Source organism: Symsagittifera roscoffensis, chromosome 1 (genome assembly GCF_963678635.1).
Source record: "Symsagittifera roscoffensis chromosome 1, txSymRosc1.1, whole genome shotgun sequence".
Lineage (NCBI taxonomy): Eukaryota > Metazoa > Xenacoelomorpha > Acoela > Convolutidae > Symsagittifera > Symsagittifera roscoffensis.
This window is the reverse complement of record NC_087062.1, coordinates 52,787,533-52,807,214: the sequence shown is the minus strand read 5'-3', so window position 1 is coordinate 52,807,214 and position 19,682 is coordinate 52,787,533. Positions and strand designations below refer to the sequence as shown.

General features: G+C 36.5%; 1 protein-coding gene across 1 annotated transcript; it reads right to left on the bottom strand.

The window, feature by feature from the left end:
* Positions 1–775: 775 nt before the first annotated feature.
* Positions 776–16,599, bottom strand: LOC134838761 (acetylcholine receptor subunit beta-type unc-29-like). The gene is made up of 5 exons (XM_063854118.1): positions 15,802–16,599; positions 11,626–11,739; positions 11,018–11,257; positions 4,073–4,523; positions 776–1,037 (listed from the first exon to the last, which is right to left on the bottom strand). The coding sequence occupies exons 1-5, from the start codon at positions 15,869–15,871 to the stop codon at positions 776–778; spliced, it is 1,137 nt and encodes a 378-aa protein (XP_063710188.1). The 5' UTR covers positions 15,872–16,599.
* Between the last annotated feature and the right edge of the window lie 3,083 nt (positions 16,600–19,682).

Below are 19,682 nucleotides of genomic sequence, written 5' to 3'. Positions count from 1 at the left end.
AAAATCTATCCTTTTGTACTTTATATGGCGTGTGGGGGGATGATTTTCATAAAAAATTTCAAATTTTAGAAAAAAAAATTCATTTTTTTTATTTCATTGAATTTTTTAATGTTATTACTGCTCCATAAACCTTAAAAGGCAGTCGGAACATTCAGGGCTTCGCCCTGTTACGAATAGTCTTGTTACTTTTCTTATTTGTTGTATGACTCTCATAATTATTTCTATGATTGTTGTGATCATAATTTCTGCTAGTGTTGCGACTTTCGGAAAAAGTGACAAAATATTTGAGCTCGCGGTGTTTTTTTTTCTGTTTTTTTTTCTATTCGACTATTTAACTAGCCAACTTTGACAACCGTTTTTCTTTATCATTCAAAAAGTATTGTTGTTCTGAGCTATGCAAAAAAATAATTCACCTGTGATTATTTTTTGCAAAGAAATGGGGTTTTAAAAATAGCCAAATAAGACAATTTGGGACAATTCACGCGCACTATAAGTCGTACTCTTAACCATGAAGCGGAGATTTAATCATCCGTGTCAATCTTACCAAATTGATTTCAGGCCGGCTAGTATATTTAATATTTTGGTACGAAATATATCATTTTATTCATACGTCATATTGTGTTAAATAGCGTGTGTGGATGATTTTTAAACAAATTTCAAAAAAATGTGATTTGTTTTGGAACTTTCTTCAATTTTTTTATAGCAAACACTACCCCATAGACCTCAAAAGGCAGAGTCGGAACATTCACCCTGATTCGAGCAGTCTTGTATTATTCTATGTTACAATGCTCATCACTTCCCTGTGTAGTGGGTTGTAGACGTGGCTGTATATGAATGATCGCTTCCCTATATTCTCTAGGAAGTGGAGCAGAGTGTAGAGGCAGTAGGACACGGGTATCTTGTGTGCATTCATGCCACTGTGGAACACTCTCAGCACAATCGCAGTCTGTGCCACATTCAGGGCAAACAAGGAGGTCAGAACAGTGCACAGGATAGTCACCAGGGGCATCGTGTCAGCCGAAGGAGGCACAAACTGGCTGAGAATAAACAAAAAACCGGTCATTTCTCATTAACCAACATGTAATCCGAATTACTTAGGCATTAATTTGAGACAAAATTAAAAACAGATTGCCGTAACAGCTGAACAAGTCAAATGGTGGTTCTTCTACTCATGCATTTTTTTTATTTTTCATGTAAGTAAAGAATATAGTAGAACTCGGTTTCGTATTTGCTTCACTTTTGGGAGGAATAGATTATTTCTGTAATATGAACACTTTACCATCATTTCACCATTCCATTCATTCAAGGTACCTGCTATAATTATACTACTCAGTTTCTCTTGACACTAAACAAGACTGATCGTATCAGGCCGAACCACTGAATGTTCCGATTGGCTTTTCGGGTCTATGTGGTAGTGTTCGTTTGAAAATTTTTAAAAATTTCAAATTTTTTGAGATATGTAAAGTATAAAAACTAGGTTTTGCATATAGCAAAGTATAAAATAGTCAAATAGTTTGCCTCAATTCGATTTATAACTATTTCTAAGACGGATTATATCTCCGCCTACACGTTAATAACACAAAATATATTGCGCTTTAATAGTTCTAGACTGGCCAAAATGACAATTTTTAAAGTCCTATAAATTCACAACAAATGATCACAGTTGAATCATTTTTTAAAAATTGAGCTCAAAAAAACTACACCTTTCGAATGATATATAAGAAAAATTTGTCAAAGTTCGCTTGGTAAAACGTCGAAAATTATCTGGAGGAAAAAAACACTCCGAGCACTAATGCTTCGTAAGTTTCTTCGAAAGTCGAAACAACTAATCTCTGTAAACTTTCTAATAATTCAATTCTCTATGATCTTGAAAAATTTTCAAATACCACTCGTTTTTTATTCACGGTTTTCATCGAACGAATATCATGCCCGGATCCAATTATTTCAAAATGGGCCTCACTAAAAAGGTGTATAGCTTTCATGCTAGATGTATATTTTAAAAAGTTTTAGACAAAATAACTGTTGTGATACAATCTTAACAAAAGTATTGCTTGGTTGCCGATTGTTTGTTACGACTTTCGACAAAAGTGCGGAATATTTATGCTTAGGGTGATTCTTTTTTCAATCAATTTTTGAATTTGTAACTGAGCGTTTTTGACGGAAATTCTATATATCATCTATAAGTTGTTGTTGTCCTGAGCTCACATTCAAAAATTTTTTTCAGCTGTGTTTTTTTGCAAAATTACAGGGGCTTGAAAATTGCTAATTTGGTCGTTTTGGGACAATTATTCCGCGTTATTTCACGTTCTTATAACACGAAAAAGCGACAAATTAATGCGTTTCAAATTGGATTGAGACATCAAATTTTGTCATAAAGAATTAAAACAAGGCGCTATGCTAAACACACTCTTTGCATTTTACTCTGCGTGTGAGGGGATAGACCATAGAAAAAAATGAAAATTATTATTTTTTTCATTTTATTTCTCATTCAATGTTTTTGCCACTTATTCAATTAAAAAGATTTTCACTTGACATTAAAATGCAGTCGGAACGTTCAAATTTTTACTTTGATATTTTTTGATAATACTGTGAAATGTTTAGCCAAAAGAATCCGACCAACTTGAGACAAAAGAAAAATGGACAGCGCCCCAAAAAATGTTGGCCTAATAAAATGGCTTTGGCGTTTTAAGGCGTTGCTAAACATAGAATAGTTGAACAAATAAACATATTTTCAGAATCACATCCAACAGAAAAATTGAAAAGTTGAAAAGCGCGTGTTTTGTCAAAAACTAAAGATTATGCGAAACCATGAGGGAACTAAAAAACTATTGTTCTTTAAATTGCCTTTGCAATTGAGTTTGATTTGTTTCCCAAACTTTGTGGATCAAAATTAGTTACAAAAAATCATGATTGCGGCTGTCATACCTTCGTTTAAAATCATTTACGTTTATGATATTCCAAATATTTTTTCATATTGAAACTTTTTTTGATAGAAATTTTTAAGAAGCATCTATCTTTGGAACCATTTGCAGCCTGCATGTGGTGTCACAAAAGAATGAAATGAATATCGCGATAATGGAAACCCTCATAGACAAAGGACCGAATGGGCGAAAATAAAAATCAGCATATCCGATTTCAGTATTCAAACGTTGGCAAGAAACGTGAAAAACTCAGAGAAAGTAAACATTTTTAGGGACTTAGAATTAGTATTTGCCGAATAAAAAACGGCAAAATTTTCAAAATGTCGTTTACCGCAGGCGAATTAGGACATATTTCATATTATAAGTTTTTGGTTATAAAAGAAGCAAAACATTGCTTCATTTAATTCCTTTTTAGTTGAATGGCAATTGATGTATTTGAATAAATGACTTTCGACTGTTTTTGTTTTCGGTCCTTTGCCCATGAGTAACTCGCCCATTCGGTCTTTCGCCCATGATACTAGCCCCCTATCGCGATATGGGCACCTGAGTTGAAATTGAAAAAGCACATGTGTGTAATTTTTCTACACTCAAGGGATCCAAAAAAAGAGCGGAAACCAACCACGCTGGTAATTTTATTCTAACACCCTACCCTTTTTTATCCTGCCACATATCTATCATTTTAATGGGAGAAAAGGGAGTTCATAAATTATGTATATTGCTCACACCTGTCAAATTATCACATTAAGTGCCAATCGATTCCGCTCTTGTCCCTTTATCTGACAGTTATGCGACAATTATCATCACTCAGCGTTATGCAAATTTGAGGAAAAAGGGGACTTTTCATATGAAAAGAATTGTGTCTATTATGCATAAGTTTGTGTGAACAAAGAAAAGTTCGGCTCTAAAGACCAGCTGCCTGTCAAGGTCTTAGTAAAGTCTACATCATAGCATCAAATGTTGCTATTCTGTTTGTAAAGTCTGCTTTTCTGTGTCCCACTCCGTGCTATTAACGTATAGCAACCATTTAAAGCATAGAATGCGGCTGTAGAGTTCATTCGGCAGTAAAAATTTATTTCTTACTGTTTGCCTTGCCGAAAAGCTATCTCTATGGATGCATAGAGCTTACAATGAGACCTTAGCACTTAACTCACTTGATGACTAGCTGGTTGACAAAAAGTGCCAGGAACATTGAAATGGGAAAGGACACTTTAGCCCCGTTGTCCACGGGGATCAAGAAAGTGAGAGCTCCCAAACTGGCTCCCAATAAAATTGGGACGAAGATGCAATACACGTAGAAACTAGGTTTTCTCTCTATCGTTAAAGAGTACTGCACTTTTGAGAAATTCATGGGTTTGTTGTGGAACTCTGAGAAGCGTTCTGCAGTGACTAAGGATGCCTGGATGTTTGTGATGCTCCACTGGATGTTTTGCGAGACTCTTTCCAACAGGGTTTTGTACTCCAGTAAAGTCAGTTGCAGTAGTTCTTGTGAGTAAGTCCAAGATCCCAAATCAATGAAACAAGTTTGGACGTCGAATGGGAAGAAACGGGCGTCTGTCTCGCATCTTGTAGTGATTCTGGCAGGCAGAAACCAGTACACATACCCTAAGCAAGCAAAATTCAATTGGCCATTTCAATTATCATCATCATCCTATTTCATGCATAAATCAGGGTAACTTTTAAAAATATATGTTAATGTCAAATTTCCGGCAATATCCTTGTAGGTTAACGAATCTGTGCAAAGTTATGTGAAAAGTCGGTTCGACAATAGTAAATTCCGGAATCCATATCAAAATATAACTAACTTAATATTCCAAATTATAGCTCAAGAGTGAGAGCTAGAAGTCACACCAAAGGTGACAGACACGCCGTTGGCCGGTACCTGCAGGAATTTAATTAGCACCGATAGTATGACATATGATTGACAGTTAGAATAATTACAAATGCTGAATTGAAACGGATTTAAATAGCACTATACGACATTCCCTCTGTTAAAAAAATTGAAAAAATTGTAAAAACGTGTTGACTGAAAATTGCACATATGTAAAGCTATCGGATGGTAAATTTTAAAGTACTCAATTGAAATGAATTTAACTATTGCTGCATTTGGAGTTTTAACAAACGAAAATACCTCCGACGGCAATGAAAGAATTTGAGTTTTAGGAAGACCCACAAAAGTACAACCAGCCCTCTCCTTGGACTTCGATAAAGTTTTTGGACAGTATAAGCTTCAATTTTACTCCTTTCCTTGGTCGGTTTTCTTAGAAATATGGTCTATCATCACCCATCCAACCTTGGTGACCGCCGTTCGTTTACGCCCACTTTTTCGGGACGCTGTTGTTTCTTGACTGTCGTTCGAGTCTTGGATACTGTACGACAACAATCGTTGTTTGCGTACACGTTTCTTAGTTTCCGTCGGTTGCGAAGTATCTGCCGTTTTTCCCGCTACGCCTGTCGCTGGTGCCGCTGGTTCCTTGATTCCGATTTGGGTTGTTGCCGTTGGTTCAGCTTTTTCTACATCCGCCAGTTCAGACGTTGCGCCACGGGCTCAGAGGGCTCCGCTTCCGACTCTGCCAAGTAACTGTGCCTGGCCACCGTTCGCTTGATTGAGAGCGGAAGGTTCTCGCTTTCGTTTTCACTGTTTGACTTGTTAATTGGTTCGGATCAACGGCTTTTAGTGATTTGATTAAGAGTTCTTGGCTTCTTTGGCTCCGATAATGGTTGCTTCTTAGTCAGTGTTTGTTTCCGTTTTAGATCCCTTGGTGTAGGCGGCTGAGGAAACTTTGCTGAAACCGTCTTTGAATTTTTTGAGATTGCCACCGCCGATTTCCGCCGAAGAACAACGCCATTGTTTAGAGTAATTGTATGTGCGCTTGTTGATTGCACCTTTGAAATAATTTTTCTATACCTTTGGAGATCCTGATCTCCAGTGCGCTGATATAAGTGGCCTGAAAATCCTGGTTGCTGGTCCACATAGTCCGATTTGCGAGCCAATTGTTTGTCTTGTTGGCCGGCCTGCTGCTCCTCCGTGAGCTTGCTCGGATGGTTCAAACACCAAGTCCGAGCGCACACCCCAGTTGGTGTCTGCCGGAGGGGAGTAAGTCCTGCACCGCCGGATCACTACTATCTAAACATGCAGATTTCTCTTTTAGTGCTTTCTACCAATTCAAATAGTGAAGCGAAGGTTTCTTTGTGAGATTTCTTAGAAAAGTAATTGCCTCGCACCCATGATGGGCTTCAAATGGCGTTAGTGGCGTTAACTGAAAAGCGAAGCGCACCGAGGGCTCGTTCAACCATGTTCCCCAAGGGTTCGGGATTTTTTTCCTTTGCGTGCGTGAGAATAGAGTTTTTCAAACTACCTATTGTCCGCTCCACACATCCAGCAGCGCGATGATCATTTACAGGTGATTTTACAATTTCAATTCCCTCAGTGCTACAAAATGTTTCAACATCGTTTGACATAAAGTTCATTCCCTGATCTATACGAGTTTTTTTGGCACATCATGGGTTACTATATACGTTTTCGAGAATTTCCTTATTTTTTTTCCAAGTATTATTTCTGCCCACCATAGCCGACGGCCAACGAGAGAAACGGTCCACTGCTACTATGAAATACTTTTTCGATTCATTTAGGTAGTTAATCTGGCCCCAAAAATCAAGTTGAACCGCTTCATTAGGATCATTAGCCTGTGCAACTTTTCCCATATCATATCTTTTTATTGAGTTTTTGAGGTTTTTACCCGACTCTGTGCAATCTGTGCAATTCTTAGCCATAGATGCTATCAAACAGTATATGTACGGTACCAATGTCTTTGGCGGCCTGGAACATGTTCGATTTTCCATGGTGATAACAGTGAACGCGGTTGTTGGTTGCAGTAGTTAGAGAATTGAGGATAACAAGCTTGTCGTCCATCCACACGAAGTTTTCTAGAACATAAATGTCCTTAATAAATTGGGCGTAGTAACGGTTCTTAGTGTTTAGTTTTTAGTATTTGTGGATCTGATTTATATTTGGATTCGGTAAATTACAGATTGAAATTTCTGGTAATGAAATAAGTTTGCTAACAGTTTTCTATCCCCTTGATACAATAGACATAAACAAATTATTAGAATCAACCGATGGAATAGTTTTGCCGGCGTATGCCGAAGGTAAAGAAAGTATAGTATTTCCTTCAATGGATCTTCACTTCTTTGTAATTGCTTCTAATTTTGATGTTGTTGTTGGTATTTCTTCGAATTCGTCGCTGCTACTGTGTAAACTGCGATGCCGTTTTAAAAATCGTTCTAATTTCCGAAAACTCCTATCCATATTTTCTTTGTTGATTTTGTTAGATTTTAAGTAACTTTAGGCTATGTTAATTGTTTGATCGTATCCCAAGGTGCAACGTATTGATATAATTTTGACCACTGTGAATATGCTATCATACACTCTTACCAGCACCGCTGCGCCATTTGTGTTTCAAGATAGATGGTCCGCCATGCCGGTTTTCGCCCCCAGCTTATGTTCTTCTTGGAAATCGAAAATGATTAAACGATCTAGCGATCTTGTAAGTCTACTAAACATATTCTTATTTTCTTATTGTTTCCGTTAAGAGAGAGACTATGGCTTTATGGTCTGTTAATACGTAAAATTTTCGGCCCAGCACGTGGTTTTGGAAATAGTCTGCCCCCAAACTACGGCGAGCATCTCGAGTTTGTTGGTTGAATGCTTCTTTTCGGCATCATTAAAGTACCTTGAGGGAAATCAAATATGTCTCCACCCTTCGATGCCTAATTATTCAAACACCGCCCCTAATCCGTTGTAACTTGCGTCACATATTATTCGAATGTCAAGATGCATGTTGAAAAATCGTAGCTCGACTATGTTGGCCACTTGCCGTTTCAAATTCTTAAATGCGGACTGGCATTCCGTTGGCCATATATATATATTTATTTTTTCGACTGAGTAGTGGGCGAAGTGGGGCGGAGGTTTCAGCAAGCGCGGGCAAAAACTTGTGTAAGTTGCGTATGGAGCCCATAAAAGATTTCAGCTGCAGTAAAGTTCGCGGAGGTTTCAGCATTTTGATCGGTTCGGTTTTCCGCACCAATGGTGTGATGCCCGTCGGTGTAATCTTATGTCCGAGCCATTCACAGCTCTTTTATGCGAAATCACATTTTGTCAGTTTTAGCGACATGTTTTCCTTGTCTAGTTTTCGTAGGATCTTCTCTACGGTCGCTATATGATGAATTTCCCAGCCTTTCGTGACTACCAGTATATCATCGATGAACGAGTGAGCCGGAGGAAATTCCGACAGAATGCTATCCATCGTTCGCTGAACTTTCGCCGGCATCTTTGTACGGCCATAGAACCCGGTCTTGAAACAATACGTACCGATAGATTTTACTCCGCTTAGTAAAAAATTACACTTAACGCTCGTAACCGCACTTACGGGAAACTGCCCACACGCGTACGTCAAATCCAATGTTGAAAAAATCCTCCCACGGCTTTCTCTCACTGATGGTTTGTCCGACGGTGTTCATTAACTCTTCAATATTACGCACCTAGTTTTTGTTGCTATGGACTTGTTTGTTCATTCCTTTGTTTCTAGTGCTAATTTAACCGAACTTTTTTAACCGTGATAACAATCGGTGAAGCGAAGTATTTATCCAAACATTCTTCAAATTTTCAATATGCCCCTGTTTCAGTAATTTGGAATCTCTTTATCCGCTTTTTCTTACAAAGTGATTGGGACCCGGCGTCTTTTCTTTTGCACCGGAGATAACTTCTCACAAAAATCAGCCTGTACTTCATAGTTCCTTATTTTTCCTACCCTGCGAAAGATGTTTGTAATTTGCTTACTAAAAATTCCTGCTACGGGTTTAGTTGAATCTCTGGGTCCCCGGTCGCATCCTGGTCTATCGCCATCACCTTGCGCTCTGGTTGTTTTTGCATCAATTTTTGTCCTATGTTCTCCATTAGGTCCCGTCTAATGATCGATGGTCTGTTGCCTCCTATCACCCGTATTCTGTTCTCTGTTTTCCCTGCATTCGATTCAAGTTGCATCGTTCATCACTCCAATTAACTTATGCGGGTTATTTCCGTAATCGCCGAACTCGTTATCTTCCGGTGTCAGGTTCTCCAATTTGACCCTTTGTGCACCCAGAATACTCCTTCATTCGCCAACGATGAAAATTGAGATGGGTGATCCGCTGTCTATCCATACATGTGTGGTCTTTCCATTAATCTTCACAGAAAAGTGCGTACCCGCGACCTTGAGCTCAGTGGAGATTTTAGATCGAATTGCCATTACAACGTTCTCACCAGAACTATCCGAATCCCAAGAATGTGAACGTGCAGGCAACGCGGGCCGATTCACCCAGCCAACCGATTTTCCGTGTTGTTTTGAGCCATCATCCGGTGTATCGGCATAATCCAATGGTCCATCATCCTGTTCTTGAATGAGATTGACTGCACCTCGTCCCCTATTCTTTGCTTGTTTTCCCTGCAGGTAACCTTGCTCGCTGGGCACTTGCGCGGCACTTGGACGAGAGTTTTGGCATCCTCTTCGGATAATTCCAACTGATTCCTCCTTGTTTTTTATGCCACCTCCCGATGGTGACGACCAAATTCCTCTTCCGGTAGTCGTAGAAACGTATGAATTAGCATACTTGTCTCCCCGCTCGTACGACGAAACATTTTTGTATTTTTCTTCTGGAGTATTCGTTGATCGGCAAAGCTCGTTCTGGGCTTCCCGATTATTCATACTGACAATGAAAACGTCTCGTAATATCCGGTCTTCCAGTGTGTCAAAACTGCACCTCGATGCCAACCCGCTAAGCACTGAGTGAAATGCTCGAGCGAATCGCTAATTTGTTGCTTCCTCGACGGTAACTGGAAAATTTCATAAGTTGCAATCCGCTCCTTCTTAAGTTCCGCTTCTAGTGCGTCGAATACTCGGGGATATCGTGTTGCCCCAAGGTCCATATGCGGCGGTATGTTATGAAATTCCTCCTGCCCTTTCTCCTCCAGGCACAGGTATAGATTTGAAATCAACATTTGCTCACATTTCAATCGGTTCTTGCCATCCACCTCTTCTGGCAAAGCCGTTATTTGAGCCGTCGTAAGTGATCCACCCGAATGGAAGGTCTTATGGTTTACTCCGTGTTTGGCGACCATCCCCAATTGAAAACATGTATACCAAAATTCCCACATCATGATCGGCTCAATGCATTTCGATGGCCAGAACCCAGTTATGCCCAATGGGTTCTTACCCTCACTTGGAGCTGCTGACTGCGCCATGTGAAAAGTCGGTTCGACAATAGTAATTCCTGAATCCAAATCAAAATATAACTAACTTAATCTTCAAAAGTATAGCACAAGAGTGAGAGCTAGAGGTCACACCAAAGATGACAGGCAGGTTGTTGGGCGGTTCCTGCAGATATTTAATTAGCACCGATAGAATGACACATGATTGACAGTTAGATTAGTTTACAGACAATGAATTGAAACTGATTTAAATAGCACTATACCACAGTTACTTAACCCAAAAATGCTCGTTTTGTTGTCCTGAAATCAAATTTTACTTGAATTCAACCATACAACTTGGTAAAAAATATATTTTTAAAAAATTTATTTAAATATTAACAACCGTTTTTTGACCCTTTAAATTGCTCAACAATTTTGCATTAACTATAAATTTGGATTAGTAAACACAATTAGCCAAAAAATATGAATTCTTTTTGCTGGATTACTAAACAAGGATCTAATACTGATTTTCACAATGTTAACAGTAGATTAAATGTTTTCTCATATTAAAAGTTTTTTTTTCAATTCTGATAGTTTTATATATTGTTATCAGACGTTAAAGTTTTCTCATAGGTTGAAATTCTACAATAAAAAATAGCTTAACCAAACAGCGTTTAACTCCTCCGCGAATTTTTTGTTTTGAACACTTTTTCAATTGCGTAATATTGGAACCAGTTTGAAACAAGTATTTAATTTATACTTTGATTTTTCTCACTGTAAATTACTAATAACTAGTCAATCATGATCCATGGTTTAAAATTATGACGTATCTTAACTTCTGCTTGTTTTGTTTATTTTCCAATCCAACCCATACCAGTGGAATCGACAGTAGCTGGAAGGTGTGATCCTTTGGGAAGCTCCTGGGCCGAGTTGATGATGACAACGTCTGGAGTCCAGATATTGTCTGGGAACACTCTCAGTTCCCTGATTCCGAACATCTCCTCGCTCCATGACAGTCTGGAGTCCTGCCAGATGAGCCTCATCCAGCCCATCACTTCCAGCTGCTCCTTCTTCACGTCCAGCTCAATCAACTCTTGCACGATCAATTTCACGTCTAAATTAATTATTTTTCGAATACATCCTCTTAGTACTCGTGGACCAACAATAACATAAGTTACGAATGATTGTCTCAGTTTAAATTTAAAAGTCATAACTTTTCTCTCAAGTACATGTTCGCATATATGTCCACAGCTTGCCAATTTTTGAGGGAAAGCCGCTTGTATGGCTCTAATTAGGAACTGCATGCTGTTTGGGTTAATTTTTTGTGGACTGGGTAATATGTTTGCAGTCTCAAGCAAACCGTTTCCACGATGGTAGGCTTGGACTTGAACTCGCTCCGCAAACAAACGCTGCCTCGTTTAAAACAGATGGGTTCAATTAGATTTGGTTGGGGGGGGGGTTGGAGAAGTGACCATAACTTACAAAGTGTGAGTGGATTTGTGGGCAGAGTGATGGTTGAGTAGTTCTGCAGCCGGCTGGTGTCGAAGATTCTCTTTATCGCTTCCACATTCTCATAATACAGCTCCGGATTCACATCTTCAAACAAACAACCATTTCGTTGTAGAAAATATTTTTGTGATTTGATACTTTTGTGAAAATATATTTGTTATTTGAGAAAATACCTACAATCAATCAAAAAAATTTGTTTTCCTCCTGGGAACTCAGTAAAGGAATTGAACAATCAATTGGAATCAGACATCGGCGTGCACTTGCAGTCGTCGTTGTCTTTTTTTACTCATTCTGGTTAGAAGCACAATCTGGGCACTTGAATGATTATTTTTTCACTAAATTACGCTCTGATGGACAATTAAGTAACATTTTTTCTCTGGTACAACGCGCTAATTGCAATGGATTTCTTAGTACAAATAATCAGGGTCACTGTTTTTACATGTGCTTTTATCCATTTTACATGTGCTTAGAATTAGCATTTTTGTTCTAAAAACAATCAAAATTTCTTCTGGAAACAATATTCATGATTTTTTTTGTTGTATCAACTCAACATCTAGTCCTACTTTCAAAACAATTTTGGTTTTCAGACTTATTTATGCAAAATTTAATAACTCTGAAAGTTTAGACGACGTTGGCTGACATCTCAATTTTATTCGGTACAACTCCAACGTTGAATTAGCGGTATTTTAAATTCTTTTATCCACACACTTCCGTCAGCCTATATGTCGACAAAAGTCACAGTACGCTTAAAAAAGAAATAAGGCGACATTTTTTATTCATGTTTCTATCTTTTTTTAAGCTTCTAATTCCTTTTCTTTAATTATTGTGTTCGGATTATTCTGTGCTACTTGTCGAGCAACCGACTACTTTTTTCTAATATGTTGCTTTAAAAAGTTTTGGTAACCGTAAATATGTGTCCGTTCCTAGTCTGAAGTAACCGGTAATTTTGTTTACCGCACATAACAGTAATTTTTTAAAGGTTTGTTTCGGTTTTGCATGATGAAGAGTGGTATTAATTTCACAAAAAAAATGAAAAATCAGTTTACTTATTCAATGAGTTTTTTAATAGCTCATACAGTTCAAAATTATATTTCGTCTGAACCACTTGCTAATTATGTTAAAATTGTCGAAGACAAAATTTGCACGGGGTTGTTTTTTCTCCAGGACAATTTTGAATTTTTAACGAGCTGTTTTTGAGCCGAATTTGTGTTCTTATATCATCTGAAAGCGACTTGAGTTGAAAACTAAAAGCATAATGTTTTGAGTTGTGGTTTGAAAGTAAGAAATTTAACTAATTTAGAAAAACAAACGGGCCAGACATTTCGTGATATTAACGCATAAGCGGCTATTTAAACCGCATATAAATTGTTCCGATTTGAAACTCGGTGTGATAATAACATCACTTGTACTAGGCATAGCGTGTGTGGGGAACCTTTTAAAAGAGGAATGTTTCAATTTTTTGTGAAAATTTTTTCAGGCGTTTAACCTATACTTTCAGAACATGTTTCATTGACATTGAGAGTTCGAAACAAAGGTGTACAAAAATAAACCATAAACCTTAAAAGGCAGTCGGAACATTCAAGGCTTCGCCCTGATACGAGCAGTCTTGCTATTTTGTCAACACGTTTGGTTTCCTAATGTTCCGACTATCGATACGATTGTGCTCGGGGTGGGTTTTTTTTCTTCAGGCAAATTTCGACTTTTAATTTAGCAATTTTTGACGGAATTTTATCATTCAAAAACTATTGTTGTCTTGAGCTCAAATTTGAAAGGATATTTCCCCTGTGATTTTTTTTCGTAAAGTTATGGGGGTTTAAAGATTGCCATTTTGGCCAATTTGGGACAATTAACGCACGATATATTTCGCATATTTCGCGCTATTAACGCGTATGCGGAGACTTAATCCGTCTTTTAAACCCTTTCAAGTTAGTTGAAAGAAGCTTATTCGCCATAATTGATTTGTTACAAGGAGCGAAATCTATTCTTTTGTATTTTATATGGCGTGTGGGGGGATGATTTTAATAAAAATCTCAGTTTTTAAAAAACAATTTAATTTCATTTCATTACATTTAAATTGTTTCATGTTATTACTACTCAATAGACCTTAAAAGGCCGTCGGAACATTAAGGGCTTCGCCCTGATACCAGCGGTCTTGTTTAAAATTCAAAATCAAAATTACCATGTGTCTTTCAAAGTAAAAGACAAACATTTGTCGGAGTTTGAGTCAATTTGTCTTGAGTATTTTTTTCAAGTTTCTTGGTCTTATAATTTTTAACCAAGAACGAAAAAAAGCACATTTTTTTCGTATTTCAATTTTCAAACAAAAAAGTAACATAATTTTGTAAAAATAAGTCAACATTAATATGACTTGCATTTTTTAGCGTAATGAACAGACTTAATGATTTGCCTCAATTCAAGTAGGAAATATGTTTGAGCCTGATCATTTTGCATCTTACTCAATGATATTACAAAAAATTTGCAAATAGTTTTTCTGAGTGTCTTTTTCTAGCCCTTCACGATAAATGATTGCAGTGAATATTTCATTTTATTTTTGTGGTCAGGGCATTGGTATCTTTCAGACAAGTCAATTCATCTCTCTTTATTTCGAAGATACCCATCACTAAATCTAAGCCCAACTCAGATTTAGTGTTATTTTTTTCAAAAAATGCAACAATCATTGGGGGCAAACTTTGCGTTATAAACTTATCTGACTTCGGTAGCCACCCATGGCTCGGAACAATTTTAGAGTTTCTTTAATTCGAAGTTTAAGGACCCATTTTCATTATAAAATCTATGATAACAGAACTTATGATGAACTTTGGAGACTAAGTTCCTTCATTTTTTGCAGCAAAAAGTTTTAACAGTGAAACTTAGTCGTTATTTTTTTATTTTTAAGAGGTCAATATGACGCCACTACGGCGATATAAAATTAAGTGAAACCTACCTATCAAGCCAAAAAAAAGAAACAAAAAAATAGCAAACTGTGTTGGAAAAAACAACCAGCAGAAAAATTTCGATAAACAGAGAACAACGAGGTGAAGAAGGCCTTATTGCAAGGGTAATTATTTTAAGAGTATTACAGTATGAGTACCGGTCTGAGTTTTCAACAATACAATGCTTGCTATGTTTTTACCACTTGATTTAGTTTAGAAAGAAAACAATTTTGAGTTTGTCTGGTTACCATCCTCAATAAACAGATCAAGTTAGGATCCTCCACACCACTAATGCAGTTGGTTCAAAACTGTTCATTGCTGTGATTTTTTTTTGTTTGAAAAATCCATATACAAACTAATATAATAAATTCCCCTAACTCCCTATAAGGAGAAGATGTAAGCTTGGTTCGACCTATTCATTTAAATACGACTCCAATTTCGGGTTTGGTTTGATCATTCTTCTCAAAATAGAATCGAGGCGATTTCATTTTGCAACATTTTACCTACAAAACTTCAACGATAATCATCAGTTATATTGTTATTTTTTATTCAGTATCTACAAATCTCTAAAATAATGAATCTAATGCATTTAAACTGGATTACAAACGCTACAATTCGTTTTGCTACAATCCAAATCTTGCAGAATAATTTTAAAAAATTTGAACAAAAAAATCCATTTTAATCCATTATAATGAATTATAATGGATAAATTGATTGCGTTGCTCCAAAGTGTATTTTTGGTTGATTAAAATGGCAACGTTTCAGATAAAAATATCGAATAATATCGATTGTTCTCCATAAAACTTCACTGCGTGTAATCATTTTGTGACTCCTTTGGGCTGGCTGGTTTCACTTCAACATTCTTTTAGACAAAACTGAAAAATAATGGCTTTTGAGATCAGAAAACCAGAACATTCGCTTTCATAAAAAATACTTGGTGCAATTTTTTTTTTCAAACCCAAATAAATTTGGGGTAAATAAAAAGGTCGGTGTAAATTGTAGGCGGATAAAAACATTTCAGAGTAAATTCCATACAATATTTCTGCTATTTTCGTAAAATAATTACGATAGAATTGAACGTGAGGTTAAAAGAAAGGAACCAGGTTTAAAAAACCTAAAAGTTTGCGCAATTTGTGCTTGCTGCGAATTTCATAATACAACATGCCAAAAACATTTTAAGAAACAGTAACAAAAATCGAAAGCAAAGGAAACGTACCATATCCACGCCACGCAACGCAAGTGATAAAAATGAAACAAAGTATGCAGAAAGAGCGGAGAATTTTCATTTTAAAATATGAAAGTTTAACTTGATGGTTTAGCTGGTCTTTGATCGATAATAACTCTTCAATATCAGAAAACGAAATTGTTTGTAGAAAGTAAAAGTAAGGAAAAGCAGAGTTCTCTTAGGCGGTTGCAGCCACTGTTTAAAACTCAAAAGGAAATCAATAAATCAAAGAACACCCAACATTGAAAAAAATAGCCAGTCATCGTTCTCTGCATTCCGCGAATTTATAACACTATGTGACCAAGCCTCAGCTATAAATTGCGGAACAAAATACTTTTTTGCTATCACTTTTTCGGTAGATGAGAACAAATTGTTGCAGAAAGCTGAGAATATCAATAAGCAATCAGTTTGAAGGACTTTGAATGCATAAATAGGCCGCTTGCTTTTTTAAATCTCTTCCTACAGGGGAATTTAGGTAAAATATTTTGGTGATCGCAGTAGTATCGATTTTGGAAAACGAAAGATTGAAAACGCCGATGAAATATGTGAGGAACAAACCCGGTTTATTTGCCAAATAACCGCAAAATTCAGAGGAAATGAAGAAATTTGCAAGTTGCAGGTTATAATTCCCTTGAGCTACGTGGAGGTACGTAATCGTATCACGCGTAATTGATTTACCAGCCTCTAAATTCACGATTAGATTTCGTCTGCGATAACTAATTGTAAAATTATTAGAAATCCTTTTTCACATATGGGTTTGTAATGACCCTTCCCTATGGCAACTTTTCTCTTGCGTGTTCTTGCTGACCAAGTATCAGTTTGTTGACTTCCTTTTTGCCTTTTAAACAGGTACAACTTTTGAAAAAATGCAACAAATTTCCTTTTGAAAAAATTTAAGTTCCGGTACTCCGCTTAAACCCGTAGCAATACAAAGGTTTACTTTCTCTTCATGCTTTAAAAAATATTCAAACCCGATTTTGAGTAAAAAAAGGAAAGGTCATTGTTCCGACTTTCGATACGAAAGTAACGGAATATTAGTTCTCGGGGTGGGTTTTTTTTCTTCAGACAAACTTCGACTTTTTAACTAGACATTTTTGACGGAATTTTTTTATATTATTCAAAAGGTATTGTTGTCCTGAGCTTTAATTTGAAAAGATATTTCACCTGTGATCATTTTTTGTAAAGATATGAAGGTTTAAAGATTGCCATTTTGACCAATTTGGGACAATTAACGTGCGATATAAATCGCTCTATTAACGCGAAAGCGAAGAATTAATCCGTCTTATAAATCGTTCCAAATTGGTTGATTTGCCATAATTGATTTGTTACAAGGAGCAAAATCTATCTTTTTGTGTTTTATATGGCGTGTGGGGGATAATTTTCATAAAAAAATTCAAAAAAAAATGTCTATTTTATTTTATTTCATTAAATTTTTTAATGTTTTTACTGCTGCTCCATAAACCTTAAAAGGCAGTCGGAACGGAACATTCAGGGCTTCGCCTTGATACGAGCAGTCTTGTTGTTCCGACTTTCGATACGAAAGTAACGGAATATTTGTGCTCGGGGTGGGTTTTTTTTTTTCTTCAGACAAATTTCGACTTTTTAACTAGCCATTTTTGACGAAAATTTTTTTTATCATTCGAAAGCTATTGTTGTCCTGAGCTTACATTTGAAAAGATAATTTACCTGTGATCATTTTTCGAAGAGTTATGAGGGTTCAAAGATTGCCATTTTGGCCATTTTGACCAATTTGGGACAATTAACGCGCGATATAATTCGCGCTATTAACGCGTAAGCGGAGGTTTAATCCGTCCTATAAATCGTTCCAAATTGGTTGAAGGAAGCTTATTTGCCATAATTGATTTGTTACAAGGAATGAAATTTCTCTTTTTGTACTTTATATGGCGTGTGGGGGGATGATTTTTACAAAAAATTTCAAATTTTAGAAAAAAATTTTATTTTATTTTATTTCATTTAATTTTTTTATGCTTTTACTGCTGCTCCATAAATCTTAAAAGGCAGTCAGAACATTCAGGGCTTCGCCCTGATACGAGCAGTCTTGTTTTTGTTTCTTCCCAATTTCTACAAATTATCCAAAAAGATAAAATTATTTTCGTAGAAAAAGGAATGAAATTGACTGATTCTTGCTTTTGAAGAGAAGGATACAGGGAAACTATTGATTTGCAGAATGAATATTTGTTTCAGATCAGTAAAATTATGCATTAAGAGAACAAACGAACTCCTCTGAACTGGTTTTGCAGAATATGGCAGTATCTCGCTCCGTTTTCGACCACATTATAAGTGGGTTTCATAACGGCGGCGAACGCAATAGTTTAGTTTTTGGCTAACATGAATTATAAACTATATTTTTTGTGGCATGCTTGACTTAACCAGGAATAAAATATTGGCTTAAACAGGAGTAACATATTGGAAAGAGAGTATCCATTTTCCTAAGAACAAAACTAAATAGAGCGCAAAAAAAACAAGACTGCTCGTATCAAGGCAAAGCCCTTAATGTTCCGACTGCCTTTTAAGTACAATGTAGTGTAGTGTTCGCTTTAAAAAAAAACTAAAAATTGATCCTAAATTGATCGAATAGGCAATGTTCAAACTTCTTTGATTTTACGAAAAAAGATCGAAGGTGACAAAATCATTTCTATTAAACTCAGTACAACGATAATTTAAGGATGACAAAAATAAATTGGTCATAAATTGCTAGTAGAGAAACACCTCGAGCTCAAATCTTCGCGTTTTTTTCTTCGAAAGTCAAATCAACATTTTTTTTGTAACAGAGTGAGGACTTTTAAGGTCAATTTCGACTGCAGTTTTCGCTTCAGAGAAATTCTTAAACATTCAGAAAATCCGATTTTTTTTAACATCAGGAAACTATACTTCCGTACGTCTGAAAAAAAAACAAAAAGATATATTTCGCATCAACAAAGTGTTAATCAGTAAACATTTATAAGACGGATTAAATCTCGGCTCACGCGTATAAAAACGTGACATAAGATGCACATTTTAAATGATAAGCGAGAAAAAGAACGAAAAATGTTTCATTTTTGTGCGGTTTTCTTTTTTTGAACACTAGCCGGATACAAAACCGTAAAAAATTGTTTTTAAGTTGTGGTTTGGCCATTTACTTAAGGAGCGACAGGGAAGTGTTCGTAGTACAAAAATTCCAAGTAAACAGCAAAAGAAGCTTGAAACTTTGTGTGATATGCGTTGCGATATCAATTGAAAACAAGGTGTAATTCAATACTGTATTCTGTATATTGAATTTAGTTTTCTTTTCTTTGCTTTGTTATTGGTTATTGAGAACTAGATCAGCACTGAACAACTCTGACCTCTCACTTGGTCTCAATGTCATAACACACTGTGACCTTGAGTATACCATGAAAGTAATAACTAAGCACCGGAGGTTGGTAGTACATACATAATCAATTACTGCTATTGCAGTAGCGGTATGACACACCCCCCTCGGTAAAAATAAATTATACAACATAAGTAGGATAATTTATCTTAAAAAGAGTTTACTGTACTCAGTTCACAAGAAAGTTTTTGGGTTACTGAAGGTTTAGTTCATAGTTTTCTTCAATTTTCTTCCAGCTCTATTTCGCAACTCGGATTCCATTCCACTCCTTCATCTAGCGTAGCATACCCAAATTTTCGCATGAATAAGTGTCGTTCGAGCCGTCTTAATTTTGCTTCCACAGGTCTATCACTTCGTTCCTTGAAGTCTCTTAGTTCTTTACGATATTTCTGAAGTTCTGTTTTGAGGAGTGCTCCCCCTGTCAGATTCTCTGAAATCTCTTTAATTGAGTGCTTTATCGGGTCACCAAAGCGTTTCGGTTCCTTGTTCTTCGTTTGCCTGG